Below are 21,435 nucleotides of genomic sequence, written 5' to 3'. Positions count from 1 at the left end.
AAGAATGGTACTGTATGACCCCTGCTCCATGTTACCAGTGCTATTCTATAATAGCTTTATATTAATTTTTTTATCCCCATATATATCAGCAAGCAAGTTCAAACACTATTTAGAGAGAATAGTCTAAAATCAATCTGCAAGTCATGGAGTTTTAATTCTCTGCATTATGATCTTCCAGCTTGTTGGGTTTTGTTTATCTAAGATTGGCAAGCACTGCACTTTGTTAACTATCATTAAAATTAACTCTGTATGATGACTGAAAATTTTAAAGCTAGTAGTCCTATCTAAGCATGAAGACTTACTGCAACAGATAACAAAGCCCCTACAGTACATTGCTTAGCTTATTCATGGATTCTATATACCCTTACACACAGAAGTAGGGTCACACCCAGTAAGAAGGAGAACAAAATGGAGTAGTGGAAGAATCTCAAAGGGAAATAAGCCACACTGTATCATCAGTGTTTTCATACCTACCCTTTTACCTGTATAGATTTATAGACTTCTGATTCTAATAAGATGAACAGTCAGCTTCAAGTTAGTAATTATCTGGTAGAGCAAATCAATTTATGATCATTTAAAAGTGAATGTTTATTTTTTCATTATGTACCAAACAAGAACGTCTACAGTAATAATAAGCTTTTATTAAAATAGCTTTCTACTACCTTACTGTGAGCAATGGGGAAAGCAAGTGAGGTTTTAAAGAGATGGACAAATACAGTCATTTGAGAAAGCTCAGATCAATTTCTTTCCCCTTCAAAGGAAGTCAGGAAAAACACCAACCACCAAACCCTACAGATTTCCACAAACATGAATAACCACAGGTCCAAGAAAGATAAATTATGTCTTCTGGAGAATTTAGCCAAGACCAGTCAAGAAAAAAGATAATTTTGGGGCTGAATTAAAAAAAAGAAAAAAAGCAAGCTCTGCCTTTAGCAAGTATCTGGATGGACTTGGGCTCAGCCTGCAGTACCATACATTTACTTTTTATTACAAAAATCAGTCACTGAGCATGGGAAGGAGAGAGAATAGCAGCACCACTTGCTGGCCTCCACCTACAGATCAACCTCCAAGCTTGCTGTCCTCCTGCTTCATGGGGTACCTCTTCTGTGCACTTCAGGAGACAGCTAACATTGTAATAGAAGCCTTCTCTCCTGAAGCATCTTTCTGAGAGCAACTGGAAAACAGGAGTATTTCCCTTTCTTCTTACTGAAAGGAAGAAATGTGAACAGTAAATCACCTCCATAAGCATGTACTGGACAGCAAGGACTCTTCTTCTCCCAGTTAGGGAAGGACCACTGGTCCTTCTACAGCAAGAGTATTACTGTGCAGAACAGGATCAGTGATGTCAGCAATAAGAGAGGAAACTAGCAGGAATGCAGTGTAAGCCCAGTCCTTCCACATACTTATCACAGGGCAAGACATACTGCCTAAATGCTACTACTGGCTATCAACTAGACCTTTCCATTCACTTTTATAGCTACCAAAGGAGAAAGACTCAAAGACTCTTTAGTTTAAAAAAGGAAAGAAAATGTCAAGATTAGAAGATACTAAAAAGAGTTTAAAAAAGAAATGTAGCTTGTGAGAAATTCTTCTTTAGTATTCCTGGAAACTCCTCCATATAACCAAATATTCTATGTCAAAATAGTTGGTATACACAGTGAACACATAAAGGTCCCTAAGAGAACTTTGTGTAACATGCTCACCACAGACTACGTGCGAATTATTGGGAGGTATTACTGAAAGTTTATTATTAAATTCAATCAAATAAAAATGTAATTGTTGCTTCTGACCGCTCTCCATACACCCTCTCAACGTGGTTTATCTCTTCTGCTATTAGCTAATAAAAACGTGGCACAAGCTATATCAGACTTTCATTATCTCCTGAAAAAATATTTGGAATACTAGAACAAACACAGAGACAGGAAAATAACTGAGTCTCAACATTTTGTCGTTCTTTGAAAACGAATAGAAAACATCAGCATGAGAGAGCAAGCAAGCACACAGCACATGCACAGATGCCTAAAACATCACAAAATTGGAAAGATTTCAAAACACAATTCTCCAAATAAATTACACAGCCTTTGGGGCTGTGCTGCATCAAACTCATGTTTTCTAGATGTAGCTGCTTCCCTTTGGAGTTTCATGTTGAATATCCAAACTGTTGTGTCTCTCTGAATATTTTTGTTGCTCTCTTCATCACCCTCAACTTCTCAGCAGCCACGAAATATTAAGAAGTTTTAGAGTACACTGACACGCACCCTTCTGCTCTGTGAGGATTCCAGTTTAATCTGTTTCTGTTTCTACATCACCCTTCCACTTAGTCTTTAACAAACGCTGTAGAGATACATATTGATCCGGATCAGTGACTGATTTATTTTTGAAAGGTATATTTTTGAATTCTATTAATTTATCAGAGCCCCAGCTGTCTTCTTCAAATGGAACCAGTGGAAAGGGGACAGGGTGGAAACTTCCTGGCCAGCACTGTCACCTTCTGAAAGTCACACGAACCTGCAAGCTTGGACATTAAATTTAAAAAAACAAACGACAAAATAGCAGGATAAAGTCTACAAACTTTTTTTTTTTTTTTAATTCTACGTAGAAATCAATATCAAACATGAAAAATCATGTCAGTGTTTAGGGGGCAAGTGGTAACAAGTATGCATATATTTTGAGCACTTTTCAGCATGAAGCAACATTAACTTTGTACCAGATACTGAATATGGGTAAATAAGTCTGAAGCTGCTAGCTTTAGTACATTTATGGGTCTGTTCTCGAGAAAGTACTGTTCAGTCTGCTCTATTAGGTGAGGATCAGCAGTAAAACTGCTGTACGTTTGATTCACCACAGTTATTTTATCGGTTGTAAACTCTGCATTGAACTCCAGTGAGCTCTGATAGTTTAGAACTTACCTAAGTTCGAAGTTTAGTGCTGCATTACTCTTAAAATACCTGGAACATGTTTAAGAATAAGACCCTCAGCTGCTTCAGAAATGAGCCAAAACTTGGTGTCGCAAAAAGGTTAAAGGTTTCTGTCTCCCCCAGCTTACACACAGCAGAGCAGCATTATTGATAAAAAACATTTAACTTTGCATTCAGAACCCAGAATCCAGATCAGCTGCTGACTGTGGGGCTTTTTTCAAAAAATTAAAAGAAATAAGAATGCCTGTTATTTAAACCCCCTCATTTTTCAGACTTCGTGGTGGAGGAGCACATTTGTAGATACTTCCACATTTCATTAAAAAATTCTACCCAGTTCATAATGAAATTACTGCTACAATAGCTTATGACTCAAGTTTTTCATAGAAGTTTCTCTAATTTTTTGTTTTCTTTAAATGAGTAAAAACCTGGTTAACAATGTACTAACCTACCAGCAAAGCATCAAATCATGTCAGGATAAAGAAATAATGAGTGACAGTCATTCCAAAACTTTAATGAAATCAAATCTTAGCATGTTGTTGAAAAAGCACCAATCTATAAACGTACAAGTATTTTACCACTAATACCAAAGAAGTTTTATAATGTGATTAATGCAAGCCTTCAAAAGTTCATACTCCTATCACATCAACATTAAAGGCTTTAGAGAGCAGGAGCTATTAAAGGGAACTCAGAGCCCTTCAGCAGAAGCCACTTCATTTAAAATTATCACTTCAATGATAATTTTATCAGTATTAATTTAACAGGTACTTTCTTCCTCTGCAACCATTATCTATAAAACAGCATAAGGACAGCCAAATGTGTAGGCTTCAGTATTCAAACCTGCAATAGTCAAGGCCCAGCTCATGGGCTGACGATGCTTCTCTCATGCCAGAAGAAACAAACCCCAGAAACAAGACTGCTTGTTTGCATTTGACCAGGGCCCCACAGCAGTAAACATGGGACAGAAAGAAAAATCAAAAATCAAAGCCTATGAGAGCTATTAAAAATTACTCAGCTCCAAACTTAAAATACTTACCTTTCATTTGTAGCACTCTTCCTGAGTAATTCATGGGACAAATAGCTGGGGCTCTGTGCATACAAACTACTAACACTGATACCTCAGCTGAAGCACATATGCAATTAGCTCAATACATCTAATGCTCTCCTAGACTCCTCCCTTAGCTTTTAAACACAAGCAGAACTCATTTTAGGCACTCTGTGGCCACAGAACATATTCCTGCCTCTCTATAGTCTAAATAAGAGTCTAAACTACCACTAGTTCTTATTTCTTTTTCTGGTTGAGATGCAATTCTACAGTGATTCTTTTATTATTTCTTAATTTCAACAAAAGTAACTTTTTTCACTTACAGCTCCTCCCAGCACAGGAAGGAAAAGGGGAAAAGTTCACTGACCGTGCACAATGGACATGCCACATCTTTTCTTCCTCCCAATTTTTTGTAGAGATTAACAGCATATTCTGTGACAAGTCAATGAGGCAACACAGCAAACCACCAAGACTTTCAAAATGTAACCATGATCCAATACTGTTCAAGAACACATGTCGAGCCAAAATACTGCTGTGGATGCTCTTTGCTATCTAGAACAAAGCAACTTTTTCCCTGATGGATTAATTTTGGAGCCAAGAATTTTGGGTCATTACAGTTGCCACAGTGGCTTATTAATAGACTTTTAAACAGTGTTTACATTCAAAACATCACTGTTCTGCTGCTAGCAGACCCACAGTTAACTGTGCTTTCAGAGTATTGATGGAGTACACTGCCAAGTAAAAATCTATATTCTCTCATTTCAGAACAAAGCAGAGAGGCAAATCACATGTACAGCTCAAAGGTCCCGTATTAAACACTGCCTGAATTTCTCTGGATTCATTAATGGAGTGTAAACATTACAGCAGTAGCCTAGCTTATTAAAAGAGGTTCAAAGTTCTCTTCTTGTCTCACTGAAGTGGTTCTTTATCTTTAAAGTCAGCAACTTGCAAATAATTTCACCTTAAAGCTTTGCTAAGGTAGCATAGCTGGTGTTATTTCTATTCATCAAAATAAGTACTTAGCAGACTAAGTTTGCCTATAGTCCACTCACATTGAAAGATTAAGTCTTCTTAAAATTAAGACCAAAATCCCTCTATATTAAAAATAGAACTTAATTCTGTGCCTATTCCCTGACTTCCAAGAGAATTCAGACAAGAGAAGCAACTTTTCCAAGTATTTGACCATCTATCAGTCTTATCTAAACTACTTTTTTTTTTTCTGTCAGAGTAAGCAATCCTAGTGGTAACTGCCAGATAATTGCAGGTAACATACTCTCAAGTTGCATTAAGTATTCATCACTTAAATCCATCAAGAAATACCTGGGCTGTGGATACACCTATCAAAGCTTGTTTGTTCATCACCAGTGGAACAAAGAAACTACATAGATCACTTCTCAGTGCTCTGGATTAAATTTGTGACACAGCAGTCCGAGGACAAACATCAGTTTATACAATAGTTTTTAAATCAATGGGTGTCTAAGAATTCCATGAGGAAAGACATAGTAAAAGAAACTAGGTTTTATTTCAAGATCTTTTGGCATTACTGAATATTCCCTGGTTATCTACCAGACACAAAAATGCCATCTGTTCCCTTCAGCGGTTAAAGAAAAAAAGAAAAAGATGAACAACAACTTCAATTTACTACCCTGAGAAGTGCCTATTAGCTTGAGACAGGAATTAGATCCTCACTATGTGTTTTACAGAACCTGAAACTTACTGTTTCACTAGCCATTCATATTTAAGTTTAAAGCAAAAGAAAACAAACAAACAAGCCTAAAAGCAAAATAACAGATTCCATAATTTTCAACTGCATCATTATTGCCTGCTCTTCTATCAAAATGCCCCATGTTACCTACATCAGTGCTGGCCAGGTCTGTGATGGCTGTTAACTCCAGAACACCCCAACCATGGCTGTTAACACCATAAATGTTGCTCGTCTCTTATGAATTGTGCTTTTAGTCACAAGTCCTCACCAAAGGAATTATATTATAGTGATCACTCAGTACAGGTTTCTGGGTCATCCCTATATTCTTTTTATTCTCCTTGATGAAGTCTGTAAAACAGATTTTCTCACAGAAGCTTTATAACTTGTAACTGAGAACATTAACTTCTGTAAAACAAGTCTGTATATAACTTCAAAATATTATTTGCTACTCATCTTCCTCATATGGCAGCTTTGTACTTGAGAAGGCTCTCTAGAATCTGAACAAGAAAATTTAAATAAAAGGGATCAGTTTTGAAGAGCTTCCCAATATTACATGGGTCCATAAATATTTATGAAATAGCCTCTAAACAGAAATTTCACAAACTTCCAAAGACTTAAGGACACACTTAAGATAATTCACAGAAGCATACTAGCCCCATTCAGATGGTGCCTCTGTGTGAGCCAGCAGATCAAATTTAGATATTTGAATATGAAAAAACTCTAGGAAGAAGCACTTTCTCTAGCATTCTTCTACACTATTTATAACCTATACTGACATAGGCTATCTAAATAAGAAGTGAACTTCAGCATGTTTCCCTTCCAACAGCCAATACAGAATTTGGGAAAAGAGTGAAAGAAAAAGAGAATCCAATTAATAAAGGAATCTGAAATATCCATATCTGAAAGCCCAGAAAAATGTCTCTAAGAGATTTAGTGAGAGGCAGTAGAAACAATGATTTTTCTTCTGTGAGTAAAACTCAAGCTTTAATAGTAGATGTGCAAGAAAAAGTTGTAAAATCAGCATTTTTATGAAATGTTGAGGTAATAAGCAAATGGGGAGATCACATCTACTATCACTACATCAAGATACTCCAAAGAAATGGATTTTCCAAGTGAGGAGAGGCAAACAAGAGATGCAGAGATAAAGCCATTTCTCATTCATCATCCAGGAGGGGGAGGCTGGGGGTGGAAGAAAGGGGTACCTTAAATAACAGTAACAAGAGTAACTGTGTAATAAATAAAATTATCAAATAAATTCATTACTAAATATTCTGTAAAATGACCAATTTAATCTGCCACTGAAGGAGTGCTCATCTGACCAGGTACTTGATTAATGACATCGACAGACACCCTCACTATTCCTAGATACAAAAGACGCTACCTAGTTTCTTCATACACTACATGCTGTCAGATTATGGGTTTCTGTGACCAAATAACAACGTGTCACCTAACAAAATTGTCTGGATGTCTCAGAAGCATGTTCCATGTTTTTAAATGTTGTTAAGTATTGCACACATACTGACACAGAAGAAAGCATGAAAACATGGCCAGGACTTGACAGCTAAACTAGATTACAGATTTACAAAATTTCAGATAGCATTCAAAGAAGAAGGTGCTATCTGCACACTTCATACTGTGTCATATGGGAGGCAAGTTACTCCCACTTCTACCAGGGGTCAGGTTATTGCTGCTGAGTGTGCACACTGCTTGATCAATACTCCAGTTTACTCCATGCACTACTTTGTGCTTGGCAAAACAATCAAGACATTTAAAAAGTGTATTAACTTGAGTATAATGTTGTAATTCATATATCAATTAATATGCTACTATATAAAATATGTAATAAATATATAAATTAAAATTAATATCTATGACAACAGAGGTGCTCACTTTTGGTCACCGCCACAAACTAAGAAACAGTGGATCTCCTTGCATTTCATTTTTCTTCATAAAACATAAGAGTCAACTTAGCTCTTTTACTTTATAAGCATCAAAGTTGTAAAATATTATATGGCAGAATTAAATGTTTTAACATACTGAATGTTAATGAATGAATTAAATGAACAAATGTTAATGAATGAATTAAATGTTTTAACATACCCGCACAGCACCTGTGGAACAGGCTCCAACTTCTAAGAATTCAACATGTCACTAAGGATACAGCTGCCAGTGCAGCCATTTCCACTAATTCAATAGTGAGACTACATTTTTTGGCAGCAAATGTATACACTTAATAGTTCTATATAGTTTACTTCCAAATAGGTGTAAATCTTTATTGTCCTCTGCCTGTTTGCCCATTTTACATTTAGAGAAGTTCTTCAGTGACAACTTCTAAATAAATTGTGACATTAAAAAAAATATTTTTATTCCTTAAAGAGAACAGTAAAAATTATTTTTATTCAGTCTGAGCTCAGCTCTCTCCACTACAGGAGGAAGCAGGTTTAACTGAGTATCTATTTTTGTAACTATTTTGGTCATCCCACAGAGGAGCCATATATCCACCCCCCATCTTGCTACATGCCTGTATGTTTGTGTGCTTTTACCCTTAAGTGGTGCCCACCTTTAACAAACCATGTGTGCTGACAAAAATGCCATATTCAAACTGCCGAGTATCTTACATAATTATAATACAATTCAAACCCACATAATCAACAAAAAAATAGTTACTGTTCTTTAGTTAGAATGAAAAGATTCTAGCAACAGACTGAACACCTTTTGTTAACAAATGAGCAGACCGCAGCAAAACTGAAAAAAAAAAAAAAAGTACAAAACCCAACTTCAAGACAGCGTATTTATCAACACAGTAGTTTCAGATCTGGTAAAACAGAATTTTCCACCTAGAAGTTTTGAGTCTTTAATGTTAAATATCATGTTCATAAACAGATACGTGGAATGACATTAAAGAAAGAAAATAAATCACTTCTACTCATTAAAATCAATACATTTCTGAGAGATTAAAATATATGATTATATAATTATGAAAAAATGAAAGAATGCTGAATAAGCACTGTTTTAAATATTTAGGTATTAACAATATAAGTTGATGACTGCTAAAGAATTTCTATGAAACAGTTAAAATTCGTAGAAGCTTTGTATTACTAAAATTGAGCCTTCTGTGTGACACTGATCTACCAACACACAGGAATATGTCCAGCAGTAAAACTAGAATGTTCATTGTTAGAACTCAGAGAAACACTGAGATCTGTTTGTATGCTTTAGAAGCTTAGAAAATATTGGTTTATATCTCACCCATATGTGTTCATAGCTTCCTTCTCAGATACTCAATAGTAAAAGTCACAGCTGAATTTGTTGCATTATTCCTCTGCCTGAAGCACACTTGGAAAGGGTCAGCTATAGCAATCTTTACAAGAAACAAGATAACTGAGTGCTTCTATATTCCACTAGATGGATATTCCTAAGAATATTCATGTACTCAAATGACAATGGGAACAGGTATTCTAAAACATTTTTTGGAACAGGCTTGTTTATCTGGAAATAATACAGCAAGATGTTAAAATTATGCAAAAATGATATATGAATTTGGAAAAAGCCACTAGAAAGGGAAATTACATAAAAACTAGCATGTTGCCACAAAAGCCAGCATCTTCTGTTCAACAAGTTGTGCTTTTGAGGGAGGTTTCTGGAAAAGATACCCTTTCCGTAAGCTTGGCTTACCAGGCAGTAGTTAATTCCAGTTCTTCTGCTAAGAATTTAAAACTCTGAGAGGAGGAAAAATAAACAAACAAACAAAGCACACCAACCTCCTATAGGACATCTTTGTAGCTTGGTCAGAAACTGCTCTTTATTTTGCTTCACTTACTTTGGGAGAGGAGGTCATAGAGGGGAGGAAGATTTCAAAGACTTAAAAGTTTTCTAAGCCATACCTTCTAAAATTAGAAATAGTGTGAAAACAAGTGCTTTGCAAAGATGACTTTGCAATGGGAACACTACTATGTCACTGATTTTCAGTATTTAAGCTTTGCCTTTTTCAAATTAAGGCACGTACGTGGAGAATCCTACCTATTCCCTGCCCCTCACTTCAAGAAAGAGGAATTGCTTCATCCACTACATCCTTGAAGAGCAAATCTTAAGCACTGCCTGTGGACAGAATGATAAACTTTAATCAAAGTTATTTAACAATCAGTACAGAACATCATGGAAGCACTGACATTTAAACCTACAATACAGCTTTTATACAGATAATTGTGCTTTACTGATATTAACTGAATGTACCTTTCTTACAAAATGTCCACACAAAATATGCCCACAGCTTCCACTACCTCCCTACCCCTTATTTTTAAAATCCAGTAGAGCAAGGAAAAGGTTCAGGAATCAAATGGATAACTTGAATGAGTAATCATAGTAGCTGTCCATCCAGCAGCAATGCTGCTTAAGTTTTCATTTCTACTCTATCCACTGCTATATGATTGGAAAGATCACAGACCTGCTCCATCTAGAAGGTAACAGAATGGGAAGGAGGGTGAATTTTTTTCCCCAAAGTGAACTAGTTCCCTCTTCTGAACCTCCACAAATCTTCCTGTAGACAGGACTACAACAGAAAAAGAGCTAGTTAACTTGACACCACAATGGTGGAAATAACCCTTGGAACTACAGCTCAGCAATCAATTCTTTCTGGATGATATTCCACATGGCATGCAACTTTTTTTTCTCTACTCTATTTCTAGAATTCTAACAGTCCAAAGAAGCAAGTAAAAACAAAAGCAAATAAACTTCCCACTTCTTCTGTGGTTTCAGTTTTACAAATTCATGTAAGTCACATTTCTTCAGCTATATTAAAATGTTAACTGCTCAGATGGAACAGCAAAGTGTGCACAAAATCTGCAGACCTTTGATTCAGCTGGGCATATACAAACAAACTAAGTAAAACTAATCTGATGTTACAATTCATTTATTGTATTCTTAAAAGAAGAAAAAGATCAACTCATTTTTTCCTAATTAGAGGAAATTCTACCTGCCTAGAATAAGTTTTCTTTAAGAAGTCTTAATGCATCCCTGAAATACAAGCACATTTACATGTCTACTTAAGATTCACAGGAGGGGACAAACGGGAGGGAAGGACTTTCTAATCACTTACCGAAATATAGGAGTATGACCAGGCTTTGGTTTGTTCCAAGTAAAGTGTGAAGGAACAGAAAGAAATTGGTCTCCAGGCAAATCTTTTTTCAAGGTGTGCTGAGATCCAGAGCAGTCATCTACTGCAGTTTCAAGGGATGACAGTAAGTTCCCCTGTTCTTCAGGACAGATATCTATTTTTCCAGATAAAGTAGCAGTCTGATCCTCTGACGTCTTTCTTGTTTTTAAAGGAATATCAGTCTCTGTACAACACTGAAATGGTGAAAGGCCAGAATTAAGTCCTTGTACGTTATGGATGGAAGTGTTTAGCCAAGTGTCTTCTGTTATGCTTCCTCTGGGAGAATGGCCAGGTGACGGAGTTGGAGAATGGTGAGGAGAGAGAGAACCAGCATAGCATATCTCAGCACTGGAGTGTCGTCGCTTCCCACAGGGGGATGTAGGTCTTGATGAGGGCCTTGATGTTGGTCTAGGACTTAGCCAATTTTCATCTGTAATACTAGTTCTAGGAGAATGACAGGGAGACTGTCTAGGTGACAAAGCATGCCCAAATCCATAAGGCTGCTGCCAAGATTCATCACTGGGGCCTCTTGGAGAACCACCAGGGGATGCCAAGGGAGAGCCCAGGGTAAATCGAGCAGCTGCTTCATTTAGCTCCGAGTCTACATCATCATAAACGTGGGAAATGGATTCACAAGAGGAAGCATCTGAAAACCAACTTCTGGATGAAATGCTGCTGGCAGGGCTTGGACTAAGGGATGATTCCCTGTATGATGGCTCAAGAGGAAGATACAGATGGTCACGTGAAGGCCTTTCCATATATTCATTTTCTGTGCCATTTGCATGCAATTCATCTTCATTGGCTTCAATCCCTTGATGACAGTTAGGTGAAATAGATGTAATCTGAATACTAGGGCACTCAAATGGTTTGGGTCCACCTAGTGGACTATATTTGGATTCTGGTACCTCACAAGTTCCATCATAGTTCTTATGACTCTGAAGTCTTGTAGATGGTGAGAGAGGAGTGGAGTGAGACTGCAATCCATGGCGAGGAATACAAATTGGCTGATTTACAGAGGATGATGGTTGGTCTACATTAAAGATGTATATGGATGCGCAGTCATCTGACTCAAGATCTAAAACCAACATTAATAAAAAAAAAAGGAAGAGAATCAGAATGCATACAACATTGGAAAAGTGTTATAAACAAAACCCTTTGTTTCCCAGGTATTGCCTGCTTTAAACATCCTGGGCATTTCTCACCACACTAGCCACAAAAAATTAAGCTAACTCTTTCATTTTAAATTTTCCCCAGCTATATTCACAGCTAAATACGATTATGACATAGTTTGCTGTTATAAATCTTGTTTTCAACCAGATTCCAAAGCTTATATGCATCTTCAGTGGCTGAAAACATAATACACTCAGAAAAATCTTTAAATCTTTAAAATCTTGAAAATATCTAAGCTGGAACACTCAACTCAAACTTCCTATATCATAACTACATTCCATTCATAAATAAACATTTTCAATCCTAATCTATTAAAAAATAGTATTTTGGACATGAACAGGACTATGATACTTTCTGTAAGCTCACTAAGCAATACTTAAAAGCACCAGAATATCACATACGTAATATTTATCTCCGTTAACACCAGAAAGCATCTTACAGTGACTCAAACTTCAATGAAGACTACAAACATTCAACCAAAAGAGACCTAACAAAGAATGTTAATAAAGATATTATGAAGAATCTTACCCCAAAGATCTTTTTTTCTGTTGCTTAGAAACTCTCAAGTGCCAGTCCCACAGAATATCTTTTCTCAAGTGCAGTTTCATAAAGTTTGAGCACAAGTTCAGAAAAAAAAAAAAGGGCAAAACAAAATATTTGCAGATCTCACTAGCTTATCCAAATCACAGGAAATATTCCAAATTAAAACAAGCAATTGAAGGGAGTGCAAGTTCAGTTAACGTAAGCAGCAGCTTTGTCTCACAGAACCAAACCAGATTTTCATGCCCCACTTCTCAAGATTGACTTAACTGCTAGTATGAGGTGTATCTTTGAAACAAGAGTAGAAAACACAGTCTTCATCTTACTTTGTAACCACTACGCTTCCACCGCTGTTTCTTTCCCCTTGTAAAATACAGCCTTCCCTCTATAATTATAGAAAGTAACTATGAAGGAGACCTCTGGTAGTTCACTAGTCTATCATCTCTTAGAAGACGAAATTAAATGTTCTTGGCCCATCTCCATTAGACACTGAAACTAGCCTCAAAATCTGGTAACAACATTGTCTCTACAACCCAAGTAATTTGCCGAATCACTCTGAGAACTTTTGACCTATTTTTAACCCATTTAACTTCATCATTAAAACTATACAGTTTCTAATGTTTTGCATGTGGAACTTTACCTTTTAAAGTGAGTTGCTATTTTTTTTAGCAGCAGCAGAATATTATGCAGAAGCATAAATGTTTCTGCAAACTAAAATATTCCTGTGTCAAGTATGATGATGAAAAATCATCCAATTATTTTCTATAAATCCAGAATGGATGGCATTAATTGCATCTCAGGTATTACCTCTTTTTTTTTCTTTTTAAAATAGTTTTTACCCTGAGTATCTGTAGAATATTTAAAACAAATTAATCTCTCTCACAATCAGATAAAATATCCAGACAGGAAGCCATGTATTTCAGATCCTTCCATGACAAAAAAGTTAGTATGTTGATGAAGTTACTCTATTATCAGTTTCACTTCATAGCAATCAGATAAAAATTAACAGAAAAAAAAAAAAAGCAAAACAGCATCTCCTCAGAGACAACAAGGGAGCATTTGCAAATAGAGAGAAAGTGTATTGCTACCAGGGAATGACTATGTTCCTCAAAGAAAAATCTGATACAGGTTCATGGGCAGGGAACAGCTCTATGCGTAACCTATCTATTAAAGGAGGCACAAAACTGCATTCAAGACTAGTTTTATAAGCATTGTGTGGTTTTATATATGTTGCATATAGTCATATTTAACAATTATCCTTACTATATAATTATATCATTAGGTACGATGATACGTTTTAAGAGCACAGAAAATCAATATAGGTTAATTTCTAAATATGCATTCACTAAAAAGATCAGGATACTTAGGAAGGACTCTTTTGTGTACTGTATACTGAATAATCAACACAAGCTCACTACACTGAACACGACCAAAACTGCATTTCCCTATCCTTTCAGTAGGATAACAGGTTTTAAAACTTTAATTTGGAGTCTTTCATTTTGACATTTCCTATAACAAAACATGAAATGCAGATAGTAGTTACTTACAGGTTTTCTACATCTATCAGTATTTGTGTGCAAGATTACAAATGTTTCCTGACTCATTATTCCAGGGAATTACAGACCAGTCAGTCTTGCCTCTATGCCTGGGAAAATCTTGGAGCAGATTCTCCTGGAAGGAATGCTAAGGCACATGAAAAACAACAAGGCGATTGGTGACAGCCAGCATGGCTTCACTACGGGGAAATCCTGTCTGACCAATTTGGGGGCCTTCTGTGGTGGGGCTACAGAACTGATGGACAGGGGTAGAGCAGTTGATGTCATCTACCTGAAATTGTGCAAATCATTCGACACGACATCCCTGTCTCTAAATTGGAGAGACATCAATTTGATGGATGGACCACTCGGTGGATAAAGAACTGGCTGGATGGCCGCACACAAAGAGTTGTGGTCAATGGCTCAATGTCCAGATGGAGACCAGTAACGAGTGGTGTCCCTCAGGGATCGGTGTTGGAGCCGGTCTTGTTCAACATCTCTGTCACTGACATGGACAGTGGGATTGAGTGCGCCTCAGCAAGTTTGCCAACAACACCAAGCTGTGTGGTTCGGTTGATACCCTGGAGGGAAGGAATGCCATCCACAGGGACCTCAACACGCTTGTGAGGTGGGCTGATGCCAACCTCATGAAGTTTAACCATGCCAAGTGCAAGGTCCTACACCTGGGTGGGAGCAATCCCAGGCACAGCTGCAGGTTGGGCAAAGAAGAGATTCAGAGGAGCCCTGCGGAGAAGGACTTGGGGGTGTTGGTGGATGAGAAAATGAACATGAGCCGGCTTCAGTGTGCGCTCGCAGCCCAGAAAGCCAACTGTATCCTGGGCTGCATCAAAAGAAGCATGACCAGCAGGTCAAAGGAGGTGATCCTGCCCCTCTACTCTGCTCTTGTGAGACCTCACTTGGAGTATTGTGTGCAGTTCTGGTGTTCTCAACATACAAAGGACGTGGAACTGTTGGAACAAGTCCAGAGAAAGCCCATGAGGATGATCAGGGGACTGGAGCACCTCCCGTATGAAGACAGGCTGAGAAAGTTGGGGCTGTTCAGCCTGGAGAAGAGAAGGTTGTGTGGAGACCTCATAGCAGCCTTCCAGTATCTGAAGGGGGACTACAAGGATGCTTCATCAGAGACTGTAGTGGCAGAACAAGGGATGATGGGTTTAAATTTAAACAGAGGAAGTTTAGATTGGCCATAAGGCAGAAGTTCTTTCCTGTTAGGGTGGTGAGGCACTGGAATGGGTTGCCCAGGGAGTTGTGAATGGTCCATTCCTGGCTGTGTTCAAGGCCAGGTTGGACGAAGCCTTGGGTGGCATGGTTTACTGTGAGGTGTCCCTGCCCATGGCGAGGGGGTTGGAACTAGATGATCTTAAGGTCCTTTCCAACCCTAACTATTGTATGATTCTATGATTAGAAGTAGAGGTCAAGGGACAAAAACGGTAACCCTAACAACAGCAATTATCCAGCTACTCAAAACTTAGAAATAAAATGGTTATGGCTACAGAAAATTTTAAATAATACTAAAAATCTGATAGGAAAACAACAGTTGGATATCTCCAAATCCTGTGCATAAAACCATTAACTGTCATTAATGGCTTCTGGAACAGTAGCAGCACATTGTGCTTAAACTCTCACCATTGCAAAGAGTCCTACCTCTCTTGCAGCAATATTGAAGAAATCTTAAAATATTTAAGACAATTTGTCCACTTTCAATGTCCCTGGGATTTACAAAAAGCAGATGTACATTAAAATTTTAAGTTTCACAGAGCTGAGGTGGAGAGATCAGACTAGCACAGAATTAATAGCAGCTGGGAAGAGCTGGGGAAGAGGTGGAAAAGGCAGGAGAGCGCTCTTTTGACTCAGGCTTCCTTGGTCCTTCTCCATGACAAAAAAGGTCTTATGAGTTTGGCACTGTGCTCGCCCATTACCTCTCCCCAACAGCATACACGCGCATACTCAAAAAACAGGAGGCTAGAGACCTAGGGTAAGAACTATGCATTTAATGAACACCAAATCCCAAAAGCATGCTTAAGATTGTGGAAACAGTATATTTGGAAGTCTAAATCATGCAAACCATTTTTAGACACGATCACCAAACAGGTAGACTTATTTCAGTTTGCACACACAAATCCTCCCCCTTACAGCCATGTGTTAAAATAACTTGTTAGTTGGTCATACAAAGGACAACACCAACTACTGTGACTTTTACAATTCATGTCATTCATTCATGACCATTTACCAATCACCATGTTTGCCCTTTTAAAGACTGCAGAGACAATTCAACCTGGAAGCACCCCGTAAGTAATCTGAAGGAACTACTGAACATACAAAGATAAATATGTTAGGTGAAAGAAATCAGGCAAAAACAAAACAAAACAAAACCCATACTAGCTGATAACCCGTAAAAGGGAAAGGAGTGAGAATAGCTCTTAAAAAATCCATCACAGGTCTTCAGGAAAGCAAAGAGTAAACAAATTCAGGCAAGTCTCACAATAGGCAAGGAGAAAAAACAGAGAAGCCCAAGGGAAAAAATGGAGTTATGGCGCTCTGGTTACTGAGCAGGATAGCCATTACATCCAAACAATCCTACTGGGTGAGTGAAGGCAGTAAAGAAGTCTAGTTGGCCAACACATGAGGCTTTCACTGACCATAAAATATAAGGGTTCAAGAAACTGAAACTAGGTCAGATTACTAAAGTAGAGCATAAAAACTACCACAAGCACATGGGGGCAAGATGCTAGATAGAACAGATACAGCAAAATACAAAGATCAAAGAAGCAGTACCATTCACATCAAAAGACTGCCATGACCCTGAAAAGGCAGGTGTGTTAAATGCTTCTTTTAGTAAAGGCAACTGAGTAAATTGCTTACAAAGTTAACAGCAACGCAGAGTCAAGAAAACTGGAATAAATAAAAGGTTAAAAAGTACTGAAAAATTATGGGCCAGTAAGTTTAACTTCAGGTTCAGAAGTAATATTAATAGTATACTCATTCCAGGAAGCATTTAAAAGGAGACAGGGAAACAAAACAAGTCAATGTTTGCTAAGAACAAAACCATGTCAAACAAATTTTGTTTTACTATCAAAGGAGGTCTTCTGGATAGCTAGAAAGAAATCAAGCTTTGTTTTAACTTAGGACTTTTAACACTACCATGCATGGAGAAACCATTGAGTCTTTAGAAATTCAGTAAAGCCTTCTTCCCCATCCTGCTGAGATCAGGTTTATTGCTGAAGGGTCATGAAAGTGAGCAGATGCTGTATGTTCACATACTACGCATAAGCTATATAAAGCTGCAGACCTCCAACCTTACATGAGGCATCTGTGCCATCCTTAATCCATGAGAACCAGCAGATCTGTCATTTTGAATGTCCATTTACTACAGCCAGGAAAGGCTTGTTTACAGAAGCCCCTGTTCAGCGTTAAACCAACACTGGTTCACTTACTAACCTGCTAACTACACTTTCAACATAAGCTTTCTAACTGGAGAATATAATTAAATAATATCCAGAACAACTGCTCCTAAAGAACATTTTGCTCACTAGTTGTCGTATCAGACTGTAACATTCAGGACTTGTAATGTTTGCCCACCAGTTGTTCACTCCTCAACAATGTACTAGCACATGCATACGTGCAGCTGTGTAGTGAGCCAGACTTCTTCACAGAAGGAAGGTCAATTACTATCAAATGACTGAATAGGAGCCCTGTGCCAAAATTATCCAAACCACTTTATTATTCTAGGTTTGTAAGCCCATAAACAAAAAGGTTCAGACAATAGGAGTTGTCATAAGGTACTAAGAAAGTGCAACACGAACTAGGTCTTATAAAAATACTACTGTGGAAACACGATCATCCATCAAGTCCTTTAAATAGCATGAGGAAAGACCTGAGCATTGCCACAGACATCATGTGTATTCTCAGGCATATATAATCTGTCTCCACTCACAAACTTTAAAAGGAATGACAACCTCCTCTGTTTTTCAGTTGTCATGACAGTTACCATGATCTCTTTCTGAACACAATCGTATTATTAAGAACGCCACAGAAATACCTGTAAATAAGAGCAAAAAAAAATATGCAGCTCCGTTTTTTTTTTTTTTCAGTATCCTACTGATTTGCAGCAGTTCATATACTTCTAAGGATGAAAAGAGGAGTCTAAATCTTCACAAAGAACCCAAAATACCAAAGAGTCATAGTTTTCTTTTCTGCACCAATCAGAGTTCTTGCTGGTACGCTATCACATTAAAGCTCTCTGAACGCATATTTAACTTTAGTTGTCCACTGCAAGCTTAAACAGCACACACTTACTACAAGCTTAAACAGCAACATAAAAAATACAATTTAAAAACCCAAACAAAACAAAAAAAAAACACCACAGCAATCCATTATCTTATAAGAGTATAACTGGCTAGTAGACCACCAAACATGGCAGTGAAAACGTACAAATTGTGAAAAAAAATTCAGGTAGCAACGTGAAGCAGGAAGACATATCCTTACAGACCAAGTTTAGCAACACACAAAACAGTACTTCAAGTTTATGCTTTCAGAAAAGGATGAGTTAGAACAACTGCCATTTAATGAAGCAGTTCTCTCCAATGATTTTGTGCTGTTTCATGGCCATATCAGATTACTCAGAAAGGATAAAAATAAATTTTACTTCTGTCAGTCATGTACAGAAGGGGCAGCTCTGTCGTGCCCATTAGAACTTCACTCATTTTCTTGTGTTTAGGAAGAATACTGAAAATGTACAAGAAAACCAATCTTCTCAACAATGCGAGCTCATCAATGAGTCTTTTCCAAATTCCAGTCTGGATAAGAATTCATTGTCCTTGGTAGAAATGTAGAATAATAATGAAGCTGCGCTAGCTTAAGCAAGTGAATAATGAAGCATAAGAAGTGTTTACAATTGACATGGAATAACATAAGAACATACTGGCTCTCAGGGTGTAACTACGTGTTACTTTTTTTTTCAGCAGCAACTACCCTCACTCCTTTCCAAATAGGGAAGTAACAGTCATGAAATTTTATTTGGTATGTAAGAAAAACAGACTAAATACACATGAAAAGTCAAATGCACCTCCTTAAGCTACAAAGCATATTTCAGAAAATAATGTATTTTTGTTGCAGCAAATGGTAGTTACTCAGTTGAGGTTTATTCCTTTTTAAAAAAAAAGTAAGTACTTGTAATCTTTCATAGCAGAATGCCTGAGATACGTTGATAAAAAATGACATACAAAACAGGTAAAAAAAATCCAGCTTGTAACTGTATGGTTCAACAAGAATTAGTCATTCTAAGTTCAGTTACAAGAACAGAAAGTAGCAAGTGGAAGTGTTAGGCAATGCTTATAGCGGTGCCTCCTCCAGCTCTGCTGGTGTTCTAGCTTGATCATGAAGCACATCCGTAAATGAAAACTTTACACAGCTTGTGGTTCAGTATTTAAGGATTAATCCTTAATAATCATAACAGGTTAAAAAAGAAAAATATTTACTTTCTACCTAAAAAAATCTGTAAGTTCTACAGGCTTATCTTTGTCTCCTTATTTTCTCTATGAATATGTCATTCAAGAGGGCACATTATTTCACGGAAGATGGTGCCCTCCAGTTTGATAAAGCCTAATTTGCCATTCAGCATTAGAAAGACACTCAGCTTAACACAACCCTAGTAGTTCAGAGATACGAAGAAATACACTACAGCCTTAGATTCTTAAAATGACACAAGACATCCATGCAGCGGTTACTAACACACAGTATTAACAGCCTATTTGTCACTGCTATTTGGTAGATGAAGTACATTATTTTATAGGATCAGTTGTTAGAATTTGTGAAAGGACAAAAGAGTCCAGCGCAGGGCAACTAAGAAGATTAAGGGAGTGGGGCATCTCCCTTACGAGGAAAGACTGAGGGAGCTGGGTCTCTATAGTTTGGAGGAGACTGAGGGGTGACCTTATTAGTGTATATAAATATATAAAGGGGGAGTGTCACGAGGATGGAGCCAGGCTCTACTCAGTGGCAAACAATGACAGGACGAGGGGTAATGGGTACAAACTGGAACACAAGAGGTTCCACTTAAACTTGAGAAGAAACTTCTCAGTGAGGGTGACAGAACACTGGAACAGGCTGCCCAGGGAGGTTGTGGAGTCTCCTTCCCTGGAGACATTCAAAACTTGCCTGGACACATTCCTGTGTAATATTATCTAGGTGTTCCTGCTCTGGCAGGGGGATTGGACTAGATGATCTTTTGAGGTCCCTTCCAATCTCTAGCATACTGTGACTGTGACTGCACTCCTGCAATCCCCGAGCATCTGGTATGTATAGACATGGGAATTCAAAGAAAACTGAGCAATTCAAAACAACTGGCATGTTGTGTCTGACTCACAGGAAGAAGGCTGATCATGAAGGTAAGTGAGGACATTAGACAAATAATGATTGATGAGAACAAGGGAATCATGTGCTGTAGCTGCCAGCCAAAGGTTTGTCTAGATTCTTGGCACTGAAGGCCAGTTTATCATTCACAATCTAACTCTTCCTTTGTGGGGGCAAAACTAACAGACTCCATAAAAGGCTCTCTAGTTATTTAAAGTTCTGGTTTATGCTTTACCTATAAACTGCAATCCTCACCTACCTACCTACCTACGTGAATACCTTTGCTACTGATCAACTTCTAACACCAACGAGCTTGCTAATGCAACCTGTAGCTCTATAGACACACCTCCAGGTTTACAGTCTGCTCCAGACCTGAACCAAGCGCTAAGCAGAACCCAAGTTTCCAAGATTGGAATGTGTAAGAAGAGCCATAGCAAACGGAACACAAGAATGTGCAAGAAAGTGGGTATTTTAGTTTATGGGACAGTGTGGTGACATAAGCATAGGTCTTTGTGAAAACTGGTAGAAAGAGAATGCAAGAAGCCAAGGCAAGAAGTTTGAGTGGGGAGAGGCTTACACAGTAAGAGGAGGGGAGACTGAAATGGAGGCATGCCTCTCTCTGTTTACCAAACAGAGCATGACACAGATGCTGAAACTGGTATTGATAGTGTCTGAACAAACTAGTGGGGGAACTCTTCACACTTCAGCAAAATTACACTGTACTTCTGCCACTGTCTTACAACATGCGAAAGGGCAAATTATTCCACAGCAGGCAATTCTACACACAGTTAATTCAGTACTTCAAATCATTAACATTACACCTTTCACCAACGTATTTCATAATATAGCTTTAATGCGTACTTTAGGTGCATGAAACTCAAAGGCTCTCTGTAAATCAAAGGGCTGAAATGAGCCAGAATGATAATATGAAACTTTCCTGTTTTCCCAGCTGCTCACATGAGTGTAGAATCAGAAACACCTTGAATTCACTTTGCTAAGAT

The 21,435-nt window shown here is 37.8% G+C and overlaps 1 protein-coding gene across 1 annotated transcript in view; it reads right to left on the bottom strand.

Annotated features, from left to right (window-relative positions):
• NFATC3 (nuclear factor of activated T cells 3) overlaps positions 1–11,892 on the bottom strand; it is a gene marked incomplete at its 5' end in the record, with an annotated part of 55,132 nt that extends 43,240 nt beyond the window's left edge. Inside the window, one exon of the mRNA XM_057425384.1 lies at positions 10,761–11,892. Coding sequence (XP_057281367.1) covers positions 10,761–11,892 — 1,132 coding nt within the window. The remainder of the gene's footprint in view (positions 1–10,760) is intronic.
• Between the last annotated feature and the right edge of the window lie 9,543 nt (positions 11,893–21,435).

The sequence above is a fragment of the Pezoporus wallicus genome, unplaced genomic scaffold, assembly GCF_028554395.1.
Source record: "Pezoporus wallicus isolate ANWC-B61680 ecotype Strahan unplaced genomic scaffold, APGP_CSIRO_Pwel_v1 contig_8693, whole genome shotgun sequence".
NCBI lineage: Eukaryota > Metazoa > Chordata > Aves > Psittaciformes > Psittacidae > Pezoporus > Pezoporus wallicus.
The sequence above is the reverse complement of the archived record's forward strand: the minus strand, read 5'-3'. Positions and strand labels throughout refer to the sequence as shown.